This window comes from Nuphar pumila, chromosome 10, assembly GCF_984573655.1.
Source record: "Nuphar pumila chromosome 10, dmNupPumi1.hap1.1, whole genome shotgun sequence".
Taxonomy (NCBI): domain Eukaryota; kingdom Viridiplantae; phylum Streptophyta; class Magnoliopsida; order Nymphaeales; family Nymphaeaceae; genus Nuphar; species Nuphar pumila.
Genome location: NC_143258.1, coordinates 84402983 through 84421634, shown reverse-complemented (window position 1 = coordinate 84421634; position 18652 = coordinate 84402983). Strand labels below are relative to the sequence as shown.

Below are 18652 nucleotides of genomic sequence, written 5' to 3'. Positions count from 1 at the left end.
ACAACAAAGAATTATTGATTTACAACAAAAAATTATAGAATGCTAAATATTACAACGATTTGTAAGATATGAAAGTTAAATGCTACAACTATTTTGAAGCTGAAGAATCCACACACGATTCCTGTATTGTGTTGCTCACTTTTGAATTGAACAGAGTCTGTCATGAAACAGAACAATATCAGACACTACATTAAGTTCAACAAGAAATGCTGACATCCTCCCAAAATTGTTATTTACCAAAAGACTTATCATACTCATGCCATCGTTCCACTCAAACAAGTCGGGTGGATTGTAGGTTCCAATATTGTAGTGCACGTCTGTATGGTATTACTGCATGTTAGAAATTATACAAGATATTGATAGGTTGTACGTGATATAATTTACATGAAAAGCAATATACTGTATTACATACATATTCATGCGAAGGGCTTGGTTACTTAGGGGTTGATTGTTTCTTAGATATTTTCTTGTCAACCAATTCTAGTGCACCCTTTGTCCTCCAATGACTGCGATCAGAGGCAAGTTTTTTTTTTATACCCTTCGTTAGGTGAATATTTTCATCATAATCTACAACATTTACTCCTGACTTGTCGAAGATGATGTTTACGCTTCAGCACAACTTCTCACAAGGGTCAGGGGAAGCATGATTTTCACCTACGTTGTTCGGTCCTGTTTTCTTAGATTGGTCTTCACGAGCTGCAATGGACTCATGGTAAATTAATTGCACTTTTTAAGTAATTTCCTTGACACATTTCTCATACATACATGGGCTTCTTCGCTTTTCGATGCCAAATTTGCAACATGCATAAGTAACCTACATAGTTGTTGGTAACGGGAGGTTATCTGACACTTCTCATTAACACTAGATGGACTGACATTATTTGTCTCTAGCAGTTCAATCTTTGTTTGTCTCATCCATTTTTACATTATATATGACTTAGGTATTTTTTGTATATTCTCTTGATTAAGTGCCTTTAATGCATGACGACATAAAATACCTTTGAATTCAAACATTTTGCACATATATTCAATTGTTCTGTTGTCCACATTGTACGTAACATGTACTTCTTGCCTTTTTGGATACTCTTTGTCATCCCATATAATATGGTATTTGTGCATATTCTCATATTGCATACGTCCTTCTATGTTGCAATTCATAACCTATATAACCTCCTTAGTTCATTCAAATACATTTAGTGTATACAGATCTGTAGGTCACGTCAATATTTTCATGCCCAAAGTTACAGGGCGGGTGTTGAAGCATTTTACATCTTGTTCAAGCTCATTCTGTCTAAGACCGTCTATAAATAATTCATATTGTTTCATGAAATGAAACATTATTAAACATGAATACAATATTTTTTTCAGTGTGACATGCATAGATTCAGCTCTTTGTGTGCTTATCATACATGCACAAAAGTATTGTCTTCCATATGCCAATGCCTAGTTCTCTTTGTCTGCATATAAATATTGTAACCACACACAGTCTTCAAGGTCGTACATCTGAATCATTTTCTCCCAATCAGACATAAAGATGACCTCATCTATGCTCTCAAGTATACATTGTCTAAACTTTTTATCAAACCCTCTCTTATGATTAAAAATGCGTCATATATTCTTTGCTGCATTTTGAATGATATGTCATAAACATAGGTGATGATGTGCATATGACCATACATGAGACATTGCAGCTGCAATTGCATGATCACCATATGTAAGTACAACTTTAGAGTGCTTCTCATTCATTGCCTGTATAAATACTCTGAACAACCACTCAAAGGTTTTCTTGGTTTGGTCATACAAAAAAGCGCCGCCTAATATGCAACTCCGTGAGTGATGGTTCACTCCGACAAACTGCGTAAATGGCCACTGTTCTGTATTAATCTTCATTGTCGTATAAAAAATAAGCACATCATTGAAGCATTCATAATCCACTCTTGACTTTGAAACTACCCAAAACATATTCACAACATACCCATCTTAATCCAGTTGCATTGCACTAAAGAAACCAGGGTCAATGTTTGATTTTTTCTGTAGGTAATCAACCAAAGAACATATTCCTCCATTCTTCATGTTTTTTGACCTCTTTCTTCTCAAGTGGTTTCTTAGATCCATAGGTGTGAATGATACATTCTTGCGACCACCATCTACGTGCGCACAGAAATTGTATGTCTTCCTTGGTGCAATGCTGGCGGTATCAACTATTTCAGCAATTGCAACATGCGCTTCAGTTACATTATGATGTGACCTTAACATAGGAGTCATAAATGAAGCGGCTAATTCATGATTATGATCATTGATTAAAGTACGAACTACATATTTTTCATTCAGAAGTCTTCTTAACATCATTCTCGTTGGACAATCGCATTTTAAATCTGGCTTGCTCTTTGTTAAATTTTCACTTGACTTCTTCCAACCTTGCTTAGAACAAACATATGCCTTTCTCACCATGACACCTTGTGCATTTTTTACTCAAGAATACCTTCTAATACTGATGGCAAGTTTTAAAGTATAATCATTATAAAATTTGTATGCAGTTTTCTCATTATTAAACTGCATTCCCTCTACGGGAACAGAGTCAAGTGTACTATCATGTATACTTGAGGTGCCTGCACCTTTGTCAAGTGCACTGTCATGATCGTCTACCTCATTATCGATTTGCATTTCGTCTGCTGGAATATTCAAGTCAAGAGTGAATCCAATGCTTGCACCCTTCTTATCATGTGCATCATTAGTGCACATATTTAATTCTTCAGGTGCGTTGATAGTACGGATGTTCGTTGCTCCATAACTTTCCAATGATTGAGATACATCATCTTCACTGCAACTAGCTGATATGCTCAACACTGTCATGTGTAAAATATCAATTTGCGTTAGCCAGTGCATACATTTACTATGATTTATTCAAGATGCATAGAACAACGACTATTGATTAGTTAAGCATAATAGCCTACAAATCGATATTAACAAACAACACTATATCTAACAAATCGATATACGATAATTCAGCATAATATATTACAAATCGATAGTAACAAACAAAATAATATCTCACAAATCGACAATAGAAAACACATAATATCTTACAAATCGATATACGACAATTCTGCATAATATATTATAAATCGATATTAACAAACAAAACAATATCTCACAAATCGATAATAGAAAATGCATAATATCTTACAAATCGATATACGACAATTCATCATAATATATTACAAATCGATATTAATAAACAAAATAATATCTCACAAATCGACAATAGAAAACACATAATATATTACAAATTGATATACGACAATTCAACATAATATATTACAAATCGATATTAACAATCAAAACAATATCTCACAAATTGACACTAGAAAACACATAATATCTTACAAATCGATATACGACAATTCAGCATAATATATTACAAACGAAACAATATCTCACAAATTGATATATATATGTTACTACAACCGCAAATTGTGTTACATTGCATATACTGAGTGAATGGACGATACCTGATGGGGTAGAGGCCCTTGCTTGCATCTGTAACCAAGCATTTTTGTCGACAAGTCCCAGTGTCTTACAAATGTCTTTAAGTTTTCAACCGTTGAAACGATAAAATCTACCTGGAATAACAAAACAACGCCTTAATGACACTCACGACGATATATGTTCTTCAACAATAGCACAAAGGTACTCACGACGCTTTAATGACACTTGTTGGAATGTTTATGCTTCATTATTTTTTTTCATACTGCCTAACGAAAATGAAAAGGAAGAGAAGACTGTAAAAAGAGATGGCCGACAAATTCCCCTTTGATGCCTACTAATGATCAAACCAATTGTTCGATTTATAATTATCTCCACGAGGTAGGAACGAACCAGGAAAAGTTTTCTATCTAACACAAGGCAGGAACGAGAAGGCAGCCATGTGTTGTAGCACAAGCTTAAAATAAAAGCAGAACATGCAAATCTATATACGGTGAGCGAGAGAACATTTTCATCCAACGCATATCTATCCTACGGGAGAACATTTTCATCAAAAGCATATCTACCTTTTTTATATGTTATTTTATTATAAAGTCATTGTAGGTAACATTGGCATATGAATTATCACGGGTCCCAAGATATTCCACGGTACACACAGAAACACACAAATTTGTGTTTAGGGGAGAACACACAACACCCTCTCTCTAGTTGCAAACTCACTGTTAAAATGGGAAATTATAATGCCAAATATGTACCCAACTTTCTAAATTAATAAATCTTATGTGTGTTCAGATTCGGGTCATTCCTTGGATTACATTCGGTTCAAATTCAGACTGAATTGAGATTGTTAATCAGATTTAATATGATAATTGGAGAAGTGGATTCAGATTCGGTTGGATATCCCACTAAAATCCCATCCATAGAAATAATGAATATTTTATCACACGACTTTCCAATCTTGACTTGGTTTTCAAGGAAGGTTCCCGTGCATCTATGTTACATAGAGATACGTGGATCGAGAAGAACTTCGAGCCAGACTACTGAGGTGTAGCAGCAACTTACACATCACCATCATCTTCACCACTGTTACTATCAATGGAAGGCCGTCGATTCGAGTTCGATGTATTCTTAAGCTTCAGAGGGAAGGATACGCGGAATGGTTTCGCGGGCCACCTCTACCGAGCCCTTGCAAACCAGGGCATCCGAACATTCAAGGACAGCGTGGAGTTGGAGAAAGGGCAGGAGATCGGAAAGCTGATGGAGAAGATCGAGGGGTCGCAGATGTTCATTCCCATCTTCTCCCCCAACTACGCCGATTCCAAGTGGTGCCTCAAAGAGATCTCTAAGATCACCGAGTGTGGCCACTTGATTATTCCCATCTTCTTCCATATCGACCCCCGCGATGTGCGCAACCAAACGGGACCGTTCAAGTGGCACTTCAGAAAGCACACATGGAACCCCAAGTTAGATAAGCAGACGGTGGAAGTGTGGAGGAAAGCGCTAGGGGAGGCTGGACAGATTGATGGGTTCGATCTCCAGTCAGATGCTCATGGGTGCTGTGTGTCTCTCTCTCTCAATTGCATTAATATTCAAAACCTGGTGCATAAAATTTTGGTAGATGTTTATGCGATCTTGCGTATGCATCTTAGTGATCTTCCACTCCCTCCTGCTGATGCTACCTATCCTTTGTCACAATCTGGGCACGCGGCTATGGCGTGAGCCCATTTTATCTGTCTAATGTTCTTTTCTCTTGTGCTTTCTTTATTTGTTTTGGCTTTTGTTCTTGTTCAGTTCATGGGTTCAACATTTTGTTGATCTTCATGAGTGGTAATGTTGAATTACTTTCTGCTCAATTGCATTAATATTATTATTTTCAAATGATTTATGTGTACAAACGCATTCGCACTTAGCAAACTTCATTTTTTGATTTTTTGCTTTTCTTAGACAATTTAACTCCATGGATGTGATTTATATGCTCCGTTTAGTGAGGATCGGCATATGGTTTGCCCAATTTCGATATAGGAGTTGGATTTTTTGTCATTTGAAACATCAATGTTGCAAATGCATTAAATTTTTTCATTCCCAAGGGGTTTGGTGCAGTGGAAGGGGCCTTGGCCTCCGGACGGATGGTCAAGGTTCCATTCCCGTGGGCATCAGCCCCTTGAAACAACCAGGTTCGTTTAAAAGTTTTCCAATATGTCAAGTTTCTTGTTGTTGAGAAAAATAATTCTAATAGCGTTTGTATGAATGTTTATTGAAGCTAATATTTTACTCCGTTTACTTAAATGTATTAACTCCATCTGATATTGATTCTTGGCAGAGACGAGGCAAAACTTGTTGAGATGGTTGTTCAAATGGTTTGGAGTGAATTAAAAAATATGATGCGATTGGATGTTGCAGAACGCCCAATTGGAATTGATTCTCGCGTTGATGATGTGATGAAGCTGTTGAATATTGGAACGATGGATGTTCAATTGGTTGCAATCCATGGCATAGGGGGTATTGGTAAAACAACTATAGCGAAGGCAGTTTATAATGAAATTTCTTCCTATTTTGAAGGTAGTATCTTCATTTTTGATGTGGGGAAGAGATCCAAGCAACAAGATGGTCTGGTAACATTGCAGAACGAAATGATCTCAAAGATTTTAAAAACTGGGCATCTTAAAGTAGGTGATGTTAATGAAGGAATCAAAGTGATGAAAAACAGAATTTGTTGCAAGAAAATTCTTGTTGTCCTTGATGATGTTGATGAGAAAAGCCAGCTTGATGCATTGGCAGGTGCAAAAAGTTGGTTTTCTGATGGTAGTAAAATCATCATTACTACTAGAGATGAGAGTGTGCTTGATATGCATAAAAGCTTCAATGAAAAAATTTATTGTCCTGAAGAACTGAATGAACATGAAGCTCTTCAACTGTTTAGCTATCGTGCCTTTCAGGAAAACCAACCACCTAAGAAGTATGTTGAACTAGCTAAGAAAGCTGTCTCAGCTATTGGTGGACTGCCCCTTGCTCTTGGAGTATTAGGACCACTTTTCCTTGATATCAAACATGATGAGGCTTGGGAGAACAAAATCATAGAGGTTAAGAAAGTTCCAAGAACAGAAATTATTAAACGGCTCAAAATAGGTTACGATGCACTCGAGGAAGCAGAGAAGTGCATATTTCTTGATATCGCATGCTTCTTTATTGGAATGGATAGTGAAATCACAGCCCATGTATGGAGAACAAGTGATTTTATCCCTGAAGTTCCAATCAAATCCCTCTTGTCTAAGTCTCTCATAAAAATTAGAGAGGACAATACGTTGGACATGCATGATCAACTTCGAGATATGGGACGATGGATCGTGCAGCAGCAAAACCTTTTCTACCCCGAACAGCGTAGTAGGTTGTGGCATTATGATGAAGCACTTGATGTATTGCACAATGTCAAGGTAAAAGTGAATTTGATAATTTATTTGTCTGTTGTTTCCAGTTATAGTGTCACATGATTACAATTAGTTTATATGCTTACCAACAGGGAACAGAGAAAGTTGAAGGCATCTTTATTGATTTCAATCAGTTTGAAGATGGAAAACAGAGTTGCTTGACTTCTCAAGCTTTTGAAAACTTGCCAAATCTTAGACTGCTAAGAATCAATAATGCAAATCTTGTGGGTGAATCACCGCAGCTTCATATGGAGTTGAGATGGTTGGAATGGCATGGCTGTCCCTTTGCATGGTTACCAAACAATGTTAGCTTGCAGAAAACAGCTGTCCTTGACCTTTCTGACAGCAAGATCAATCGCATCAACATTGACAACTTATGGTTAAGAAACAAGGTTCGTTAAAAGAATAACATCACTTGGTATGATTTTCATGCATATTGCTTTCTTACTCGTATCATTTACTATTGACAGTGTTCTGCATTAAAAGTCCTCAACCTGTGTGGCTGTAAAAATCTAGCAACTGCTGATCTTTCTGGTTTCCCAAACTTAGAGAAGCTGATACTTGACAACTGCCATGGATTAGTTGAAGTTGATGAATCCATTAAGAACCTTACGCAATTGGTTTTCTTGAGTATGAAGTCCTGTAGAGCACTGAATGAACTGCCAAGCGAAATTTGCAGGCTGCAGTCACTCAAGCATCTTATTCTCTCTAATTGCTCTAACATTTTGGCTTTGCCGCAAGAACTGGGGAATATGAAATCCCTAATAGAGATTGTCCTAGATGGTACTCCCATTAGAAAACTACCTGATTCAATAAGATCCCTGACATTGCTCAAAAAATTGAGTGCAAATAGATGCAGCCTTGAGGAATTACCTCACTCGATTGGACAAGCATACAATCTAGTTGAGCTCCTTTTAGACAATAACAAAATCAAAGAGTTCCCAAGTTCTGTGGGATCAATGGAATTGCTTGAGGTATTGTCTGCCTCATACTGTGAAAGGTTAAAAGCTCTACCAGATTCGATGGGAAAGATGAAAAATTTAAAGCATTTGATAATGGATCATACTCGAATAATCAAATTGCCTAATGATTTTGGTTGTCTAGAGAACCTTGCTACCCTACGGCTGGATTGCTGTGGCCTCAAACAACTCCCTGGTAACTTTGGAAGCCTTTCACAGTTGAAGGTTCTGTCTCTCAAAGGCAATCCTTCCATCATGCTTCCTTGCAGGTTTTCTCATCTTTGCTCCTTGGAGGAACTGAGTATTGGGCAATGTAACACCTTAGAAGCTGAGACTGATTCTAGCTTTGGATCTCTACCTTTATTGGAAACCTTGGTCGTTGATGACCAAAAGTTGTGCAGCTTACCATCCAATACAAGCAGCTTTCCTCGGCTCAAGAATCTTTGTCTAAACAATTGCATAATGATCCAGCACATACTTTGCCTACCTGCTACTTTAACCAAGTTCGAAGCCGGCTTTTGTTATGCTTTAGAATCGATTCTAGACGTTTCAAACTTGGAAAACTTAAAGGAGCTCATTCTCTGTGATTGCAAGAATCTAAGAGATGTTGGTGGCCTTGCAAAATTGAAGTCTCTGAGGATATTGAACATGAGAGGATGCAGCAGCCTTAGCATAGAATGGAAGAAGAAACTTGTTGAGGTGATTCTCTTTCCCTACACACAATCTTGCCTAGTTTATTTATTTTTGTTTCCTATATTGCTTTCTCTTTTACTTTGAGAATCGATGAAAAGTTTTTATTAGATGGGAAGAAATTGAGCATGGCGTTGAGAAATCACCCTGCCATAAAAAGAAAGATAAACAGTAAAAACAAAGCTGCAGAAAGAGGCAGGTTACAGAACCTATCTATAATTCTTTTTCATGTGTTTAACTTTGCACCTTGATTCCAGGAGGCAACTTTCGAACATCTGACGGAGTTCAGCATTCCTGGAAATTGGACACCTGGCCCATCTGCGCGTCGGCAATTATCTTTTGTGCTTCCCACGATGTGGACAAGTCAAACTAAGCTCACAGAAGTCATTTTGTGCTTCAATGGGCTGGGAATCGACAGCCAGAAAGTCTCTGAGACCACCAAAGTGATTGATATGCCACCCACAACAACAGTGGAGGAAGTCAAATTTAAAGATGGTGATCGTCTTCTTAGTTTCTCATTCCATAGTGGTATGTTTCACGTAGCAGTGGAGGAAGGACAATGGGATGAAGATATTTCACCCAAAGTTGTGCATGCTTCTTACGATCCAACTTCCTCGGAACCTCTCGCAGTGTACTTTGAAGGACAATGGGATGAATATATTTCACAGTATGGGGGCGATGTGCATGCTTCTTACGATCCAACTTGCTTGGAATCTCTCTCAGTGTGCTTTAATGAGTATGCTGGTGCTGTTGGTTCCTCTGATGGAGTCATTTGCACAACTTTGTTCCATGCCCTCTTCGAGGATTGTGCTATACAATAGGTGATAAAATGAAATACAAAAGCTTTTATGTTTGAGAAAAGCTTATTTCATATCCATCCTCATTGTTGCTCTGTTTACTCTCGTTCTGTTGTTTTGTTCTGCCCTCCCACTTTGAGGGAGTTCATCGTCGTTTGTATTTCGGACGTGTTGAATGTTATGAGGTTATTCGTGCTTTGTTGTTTCTTGATGGTTTGTTGTTATGTTTATTACCATTAATACCTGTTGAGCCACTTCTGGCTCACTTAGGGATACAAGGATGGCGTAAGTGCCTGCCTATCTGACACGGACAACATTCTGAGTGTGGCCTGCATTCTGTTGGTGTGGGGCCCCACTCAGAATGCTGTCATGCGTTTGGCATGTGTCACATAGGCAGGCACTTAAGCATGCCCTGAATCTAGCTCACTTCTGGAGCAGGGATACAGGGAGCTATGGGACTTCATGATTCCTTGTAAGTTACACTGATTAAAGTGGATTCGTTGGTAGTCAAGTTGCAAATTTATTTTCCTCAAATTTTCTAAGGGTATTTGTGTGGCGATTAGAAATATACCACATAGAATAGATGTAGGCAGAGTCCAATAACTTCATCTTAATCTTGATAATAAATACCTGTGACATATATTCCCTGTTTACCAACCTTTTTACACAAACAGGTACTAGTGGCATTTACTTGTGTCTTATATTTCCTATAGTAGTCTTCAAAGTTTTGGCAAGAGTAAAGAAGCATGTTTTTTAATGGTAACTCTTAAAGTAATGATAAAGTATTTTTTTTGCAAATTAAATATTTGTCTAAATAATCGAATCTAGAGCTCGATTTGGGGTCAAAAATAGCTCGGGTTTATCAAACTATGTAATTCACAAGATCATGTTATCGTTGATTCTCACATGGAAGTTGTGTGTGGAACTCAACAACAGTTAACTTCGTCATCTGGGTCCTTCGATAAGAAAATGAATTCATTAGATGGTTCCAAATCTAGTCAGATTCTTTTTAACTACAACTAAAACAGTATTGGTTCCAAATCAGTATTAGATCAGACCCTAAATTTATTTTTCAAGCCACATATAGACACATATCAAAAAATATTAAAAAATTACTTTTAATGATTTTTAGATTTAATAGAAAATTTGCTGGTTTGGACACTATGCAAATCAGCATATTCGCAATGATACTAACAACATTGGTTTAGACTTAGGAACTTGTCAGGTATGAGAATTGGGAAGCATCAGAATTCAAGCACTATGCCATATTAGATGTCAAATACTCATATTTTTCTTGAAAAGTGCGATGTAGCCCAATAGTGCAATTTCTTGTGGTGACAATATATTTGTGAATGTTGACAGACATTTGCAGATATTCTCAAGAAGTATTTACTTAAAGGAGGTTTACAAGTTATAGTTGCTAAGTTTATACGATATTTACGAAGATGATATCGTATTTACATATGTTCACAAAATCTTCTTTTATTGAAGGGATGCTAATTTCTTATTTGCATTGAAGGGTTACGAACATCTTACAGCATACCTATAACATTAGCAGGTTTGCATGCGCAAAGAGCAAAAATATCTTAAAAATTTGAGAACTAACAATTTTAAATATATAATTTTTTTATCAAATTGTTAGGTATTTCAAAAAATGCATCATTTTGCAAGGACAATAAGATCATTTTTTGCCTAAAAAATATGTCACTTTTAAACCTTAGCCATATTCTTTTCTTTCATAAATTTATTTTGAATAAAAAGTTTCTAACATTACTAACTGCACCTGCAAATTTTCTCACTAAAATATTAAAAACATAAAAATTATTTAGTTTCCACATCATTGTGCAATTATTGCACATACTGTGGGAAAGTTGACACCAGACTAAAAATGCATGTGTCATGGATTGGTTTTGAATGCTTGGGACCCATAAATGCCCATGTGAAGGTACATGCATGTGTCATGGATTGGTTTTGAATGCATGGGACCCACGCACCCCCTTCTGTTAACTGTAACCTACTTTAACTGGGTGGGTTGATTGCCTTGATATAGATGGGGCTATTTATAGTGTTAAGAGTTGTGTATCTAATAAGATGTGGAGAATTTTTGTTTCATATCGATGAGGCGCCCCTTCGTGCTTATAATAGCCTTCAAGAGGTAGCTCTTTATGTAGAAAGCTTCGAGCTTTTGAGCCCTTGACACAGGAGTGCATTTAAGAAAAAACTTTGATATCTCATTTTTTCAATAAAAACACGAGAAATTAAACTTAATCGATATTTTTGAAAATATCGTGTATAGTACAGGAAAAATACAAGAAAAACATTTCTCGTGTTCTTTCTTCACAAATAATTAAAAGAAACCCGGCAATATCTGTTACTATATTTTGGTCCTGTGGAAGTTTGTTTAAAAAAGAAAAGAACACTCTGATCCCATGAAAGGTGGCTCTACTGGGTAATGTGCCCGTCTCAGTTTTTGTCAGTTTTACTTTGATTGATATCTAAATCCCACTCTCTCCCGGAGTGTCACGGCCGCATCGGCAAACTGGCATGTTTAAATAATTGCAACTGTATACATTCAAAAAAAAAATTGCATTTCCTGTCCTCTTTTACCAATCGTACATATTCTAGGGCCTGATTCAATCTTACGTTATCAAATCTTGTTTTGTTTCAGACCCAGATTTGGACCACTGCATAAAATTCAGATTTGGATTCCGATTAGGTAGGACTGGGCTCATATCTGATCCGTTTGCAGCCCTAAATATATATAACATTAAAGAGCTAACTAACTTCACTTGTAGGGATATGAATGACATGTTTTTGATGCCTAGAAGAAAAAAAATCAATTAGAGATTATGCCTCAAAACCTTTGGTGCAAATATTCTAATTAAAGTCAATGAATATATATATATATATATATATATATATATATATATATATATATATATATATATATATATATATATATATATATATATATATATATATGTGACAATCATGCCACCCAATTCTTTATGATCATCACATTATTTCAGCATATTAACTTTAAAGTCAATGGTGCATTGAAGACATTTTCTACTTGAATAATTCTGTGCTGATCATCACATTATTTCATCATATTAACTTTAAAGTTAACAGTGGATTGCAGGTTTTTTTCTACTTAAATAATTTGGTCTGGTAGATAAGACAATTTGATTAGGCTTTGGTTAAAATCGAGTTTGTACCCAGATCTATCAATTTCCTATAGTAGTTGTCTTCGAAGTTTTGACAAGAGTATAGAAGCATGTTTTTTAATAGTAACTTTTAAAGCAATGATAAAGTATTTTTTTATAAATTAAATATTTGTCTAAATAATTTTTGCCAAATGTCAGTTTGTCTTTGATCAAAATTAGGGGTGGCAATCAGGTCGGGTCAACATGTTGGTGGCTCGGGTTAACGGGTTGGCAGGTCAGAATACCTCAACATAAACACGACCCGTTTATTAAATGGATCGGATGTGGCAAACACGAACATGACCCATTTATTAAACGGGTAACCCGACACGACACAGTTAACCCGTTTAACAAATGGGTTGGGTCGACACGACACGTCTACCCATTTATTAAACAAGTCAACCTAATAACATAAACACGATAATCGACCCGAGTAACCCGAATAACCTGTCTAACCCGAATAACACAATTAGAAACAAAAAAAAATACATATTATACTTTTTTTCTGCAAATTTGCAATTAGAGGAGAGGTCTCAAGCTCTCGGCTGCGACTGGGTAGGAAGGAGTTAGGTGGGTGACTAAAGTGTAAAGTTAGGAGTTAGGTGGGTGACTAAAGTGTAAAGTTAGGAGTTAGGGTTAGATAAGTTAATATATATATAAATGGGTTGTGGGTTAACGGGTTCGTATAAACGGGTTGACCCACCCACCTAACTCGTTTATTAAACGGGTCAAACGGGTTGGCATACCCCTAACACGAACACTACCCGTTTAATAAATGGGTTAGGCAGGTCGACCCGTTTACGACACGAACCCATTTAAGCCAAACCCTAACCCGGCTAAGAAGCGGGTTGACGGGTCGGGTCAGATTTTGCCACCCCTAATCGAAATCTAAATCCCATTTTCTCCCATTGATAGTGTCACGACTGCATTGGCAAGCTGACATGCTTTTGTCAAATGAAATGTGCATCTTTTTGCCATTGAATAATGTTTTGATTACGGTCGCAAATCATCATGTGCCAACGTGAGGGCAATTAGAATTGGTTGCAACGTGAGGGCAATCATCTACCAATGTGAGGATAATTAGAATTCGTGTAGCCTGGCCTAATGATGGCCGTGGGCACCACGATCACCCAATGTTCTGCTGGCCACCACGTATGTTTGTAACATAACGCCTTAATGCACCCTATTCCTTTATAGTATGTTTGATGGTTCATCCCATGCATTTCACGAAACAAAAAAAGACGTTGAGAATACGGTTTTTAACAACGTGGCGGGCAGTGTTCCGTGCGTCCACCACGTTCATTAACGTGTAATTTTCGATCCACCTCCTCCTGTTACAAAAGGAACAGAAAAGGAGAAAACGATTTAAAAAAAAAAACATTGATGGGCATGCTGCGCCCGTCGATGTGTCTCTCTCTCTCTCTCTCCACTGATTTGTTTCAATAGTCTGTTGCAGAGGGGAATGCCGCGTTCCCGGCCAGGCAGTTCGACGATGCCATCTGACACTTCTCTGATGCCATCACCCTCGCTCCGGTGAACCACGTCCTCTACTCCAACCGCTCTGCCACCCACGCCTTCCTCTGTAGGTACTCCGACGTGCTCATCGATGCCAAGAAGATGGTCAGGACTTGCCGACGCGTAGTCGGCACTCGCAAGCCAGAACCGAGGCTAAGGGTCGACGGGATCATCACCAGCTGGAAATCGGGGGGAAGCGGCGGGTAGATCTCCCATGAGTTTAACCAGAAATTGTAGATCTCGACGGCCAACCTCTCCTCAAGATCCACCATTCCCTCGATGAACCTGGCACCCTCGACGACGATGAATAGAAGGGAATCCCCCATTTGGAAGACACCCACCAAGGGATGGTACCTAGAGAACTTGAGGGGCTTCGTCTCCTGCCAGTAAGCGTGGAAAAGAGGGTTGTACACGAATCGGGAGTGCGTTGAGCAGGTGGAGACAAAGAAGAAGCCATTGGAGCCGATCAATGAGTCCTCCTGGCGAGGGCGAGGGAGGAAACCGTTGGGGATGCGAATCCACTCCTTCGATTTGGGGTCGAATCTGAACGCCTAGTTGTTTTTCAAGAACACGTTGTTCTGCCTGTAGAGAAAGAACCACGGCTTCTTCATGAGGGAAACACAGGAAGCGAGCAACTCTTGGGTGATGATAGAGTTTCATAGCTTGCAAACGTGCCGAGCTCGGATGACAGAGAGGAGAGAGAGGTGGTGAGGATTCACTCGGTGAGATCGATGCTCAAATGATTCATGCCTTGCTCAATTGAGGTTTTTTGGAGTCTGGCCCTCTCTTTTTCTTCCTTCTGAGTAGCCCCGAAGAGGAATGACAACGTCATCTAAAGGCGGCGATCGACCAACGTCCCTAATCACCACCACCACTGATAAGAGGGGCGCCAAAACAGATAAGAAGAAGAAAAGGGTTATGACGGGAATGGCGCCGGGAAGCGGTGGATTCCAGCACCGTCGATGCACGAGCTGCACTACGCTACGAAGAGGGTGCGAGCGAAGGAAATGAGAACGAAGACGTTCCTGCCATACCAGACATCAAATAACGGACATTTGGAACATAGCATCTATGGTCCAAACAAATGTTGGACTTGAAACATTTGTTACAGAACGAACAGAACCAATGTTCGTTTTGTTCGTTCAACCCTAGACAAGCCATCAAACATACCCTTCTCAGCGTGATTCGAACAGAAATCCCGCTGAAAACAACGAAAGTAGACAAACGTTGGACGTGGCGGACGACGTTCCGTGCATCTGTCGCGTCCATAATGGTTTGTAATTTTTGATCCACCTCCCCCCTGTTACAAAAAGAACAGGAAGGGAAGGGACGAAAAAAAATGTGTCTCTCTTTCTCTCGGTATGCAAGGGCTCCGCCGGAGCAATGGGTGGCGGCACCACGACCTTCGATGCCAAGAGGGGGCATCCCTTCGGCAGCAAAACAGTGGCTCCTCCTCGTCTGCCGTTGGCCACGATGACTCTGCCGCCCCCATCGACCTTTCATATGACCTTTCATATTGATTTTTATGCATTTTTTAAGTGTTCCTACAATGCGTTGTTGACAGATGTTGAGGAAGGCATAGAACTGAGAATTTGCTCTCCATATCTTTCTAGATTTTATTGTTGTTTCTGTGAAAAGGATAATCTCTCTCAAGATTTTGTTGTTATTTTTGGGAAAAGGAAAGGGAAGAAGAAAATAGAGTGTTTGTATCCATGAAAGAGGAAGATGGAAGGTCTCTTTAGAATGGGTTTCTTGCCATTTTGGATTTTGCTTCTTTTGCCTGTCGTTCGCGCCACCACTGATCAAGCCGACGATAATTTATTCCTGGCTCTTGCATTTTGTAAAATAACGAGAAGAAGAGGAAAAAACTCATTTTTTTAATGTATTTTTTGGTATTTCTTGGATCAAAATCTGGTTTTTCTCTCTGGTTGCAATGGAAGAAATGGATATCCTTCCTTGCATTTTTTGACTAGTGTTTTTATTTATGTGTTAAAGAAATGAAAAGGAGAAAATGGTTTTATCTGTTCTTCTACTTAGTTGCAGTTTGTTCATGTCTTTTTGCCATTTGATGGTTTGCTTATGGTTGTTGTTGGGGTTGCATTTTCAACAATAATAATCAGAAAGACATCGCCACCATCAATGGTAGATGAAGTCTCTGGGAGAAGTTATAAAAGTATAATTTTGGTTTTGGTATATGAATTTTTGTACCTATCAATTTATGATTAACCATGAAAGAAAATTTCATGTTTGATTTTGGAAAAATTAGTTCTTTAACTACGTAGGATTTTGAAAAAGGGCACGAAAAGGTTCATTAAAATATCCCATTTCGGTTGACACCTTACTATTTATTAGAACAGTGCTTGACTATAAAACATGCAATAGTCTCCCAAATGTTAAAATTTCAAGTACTATTTACCTGTAGTGTCGCTTGTTTGATGTGCATAAATAATATTGGTTGTGGAATGTGTAAGTCTTGACTATAAAACAAGAATGCAGTTGAATTTTTTTTCATCAGACGAATGAATCTATCCATTGCAGCTTTGACCACTTTTTTTGGTTTAATCTATGGTACCAACCATCATCCCTTTTTTGTTTAGTTCAAGCCCTTCAAGTTATATACAACTCACTGAACCAACCAACTCAATTAAATGGTTGGAAAGCGAGCAGAGGTGATCCGTGTGGGGAATCCAGGATGGGAGTCTCCTGTGCGGGGGTCGTCAGTTGTATCCATATACATGAACAATTTTCCTTTTAATGAGTCTTTTAAATGTGCTTTGATGCTCTTTCAACAGATTTTCATTGTTTTAATTCGACCCATTATTCATGACTGTCCAAGTTGTTCACACATGGTCATCAAATAATAGACATTTGGAACATAGCATTTGAGTACGGTCCAAACAAACGTTGGATTTGGAGCAGTTGTTACGGAACAAACAGAACCAATGTTCTGTTCCGTTCTTTTTGTTCATTTCGTCCAACCATGGACAAGCCATCAAACATACCCTTAAGGACCCCTCATCCTCCACTTGTACATAATTTCTTTCTTTCAGTATTATTTATATCTTATTACTCAAAAAAAAATAATTTGTTGCAACTATTATGGCTTCAACCGTATATATCCTTTCTCTTCGTAAGCATGTTTTCCAAATGCACATTTATGTATGTCATTTTTAAGATGCACATGAAACAAGGATATTCATAAGGATGTTTCTATTTAATTTATGTGCTAGAGGCAAGTGCATATTTTTGTGTCAACTGCATGGTTCCATTCATTGCACATAATTATGTCATCTGCATATTTTCATTGTCTAATTTAGGTCAAAAGCATGTTTCCATTTGATGCATGTATTTACTTTGAACATGTGAATACTTATGCAATTACACATATGCAACATAAATCTGAAATGCTTTTGAGTATTAATCACACAAAATCTTTCAATTCTAAGCGTGCGAAGTCACACTCTAGCATGCATGTGGCTGAAACATTTACAATAGGTGAAATCTAGAAAATTGAACAAAACTTACACCCAGCTGGCCCAACCGTCTGGAGGTTTCAAATAGGCCCAGCTGACCTTATTCAACTGGGTCGGGTCAGGTTAGCCCCAGGTTGGGCATGGTAGTAAACTGCCAGGCCTGTCCCAGCCCTTCCCAAGAACCGGGCTGGGTCTGGCAGACCCTTGCCAAGCCGAGCTGGCCGGGCCAGCCCTTACACAGGCCCAGCCCGGGCCTGTGTGAGTGCTGTCAGAGCGTGGTGACAGCCCCACATGTTTTTTTTTAAAGCACTTAAACTTTTTATTTAAACACCCCCTTTTTTTCATATGCTGCCCAGCAGGCCTGTCAGAACAGACCTGTTGGGCTCGGTTCTGCCGAACCAAACAGGGCCAACAAGGCTTGCGATCGGCCAGCCCAGTCAGGCATCACCTTAAGAGGGTTGCCCGACTTGGCCATGCCCAACCGGGCTGCTAGTCGCCACGGGCTGGTTCCTGCAGTGACATATACTTACACACACACACACACACACATATATATATATATATATTTTCATGCTTTCCAACATATGCATATGCAAAAATTTCCAATCAAGGGTGTGTGTGTGCATAATATATTCCATGGCCCAAATATGCGTACACACGCACAATCATATACATGTAAAATAAATAAATAGAGAGGTCATGCTTATGACGTTCTTCATGAATCCTTGAGTCACTGTGAAATACATATGCATGTCATGGTCAAAAACTAATCATGTGTTGCCTCATGGATTGCTTATACAAATTATTGCTAAAGTATACATGCATAAACATATATATTTTCTTTTCCTTTTCTCACAACAATACATGCCTTCAACGGCTCATACGATGGACTGTTCATGGAGGTCAACACTAGTACAAAAGCAACCCATATATCAATCCATCATTACCATGAATTAAATTCTGTTTAAGGATGAAAACCACGTACACAAAAATTTATTTTGAAAAGATAAAATAATCAAGGACCAATCCATGAAAAGCGATCTTTATCGAAAACGAACACGAAAATCATATTTTTATTAACAATGAAAATTTTGTTTTCAC

The 18652-nt window shown here is 38.3% G+C and overlaps 2 protein-coding genes across 3 annotated transcripts; one reads left to right on the top strand and one right to left on the bottom strand.

Annotated features, from left to right (window-relative positions):
• Positions 1-4534: 4534 nt before the first annotated feature.
• LOC149827125 (disease resistance protein RUN1-like) lies at positions 4535-9553 on the top strand. Of its 2 annotated transcripts, none has more exons than XM_090020231.1 (5): positions 4535-5039; positions 5807-6917; positions 7004-7303; positions 7382-8569; positions 8818-9553. In XM_090020231.1, exons 1-5 carry the CDS (start codon positions 4582-4584, stop codon positions 9379-9381), a joined length of 3621 nt encoding a protein of 1206 aa, XP_089876357.1. In that variant the 5' UTR covers positions 4535-4581; the 3' UTR covers positions 9382-9553. The 2 variants fall into 2 exon arrangements, with proteins under 2 accessions (XP_089876357.1, XP_089876358.1); XM_090020232.1 differs by having other exon boundaries at positions 4904-5044.
• A 4557-nt stretch (positions 9554-14110) lies between these two features.
• LOC149827124 (F-box/kelch-repeat protein At3g24760-like) lies at positions 14111-15347 on the bottom strand. The gene is made up of 2 exons (XM_090018439.1): positions 15249-15347; positions 14111-14629 (listed from the first exon to the last, which is right to left on the bottom strand). The coding sequence occupies exons 1-2, from the start codon at positions 15345-15347 to the stop codon at positions 14111-14113; spliced, it is 618 nt and encodes a 205-aa protein (XP_089874565.1).
• Positions 15348-18652: the final 3305 nt, after the last annotated feature.

What these genes read in the sequence shown, in the direction of transcription:
- LOC149827125 (XM_090020231.1), top strand. Translation starts at nt 4,582, where the DNA reads ATGGAAGGCCGTCGATTCGAGTTCGATGTATTCTTAAGCTTCAGAGGG. An exon ending in CTCCAGTCAGATGCTCATGG is followed by an intron (nt 5,040 to 5,806) that starts GTGCTGTGTGTC and finishes GATTCTTGGCAG; the next exon opens with AGACGAGGCAAAACTTGTTG. An exon ending in ACTTATGGTTAAGAAACAAG is followed by an intron (nt 7,304 to 7,381) that starts GTTCGTTAAAAG and finishes TACTATTGACAG; the next exon opens with TGTTCTGCATTAAAAGTCCT.
- LOC149827124 (XM_090018439.1), bottom strand. Translation starts at nt 15,347, where the DNA reads ATGGACGCGACAGATGCACGGAACGTCGTCCGCCACGTCCAACGTTTG. An exon ending in TTCGAATCACGCTGAGAAGG is followed by an intron (nt 14,630 to 15,248) that starts GTATGTTTGATG and finishes AAAAACAACTAG; the next exon opens with GCGTTCAGATTCGACCCCAA.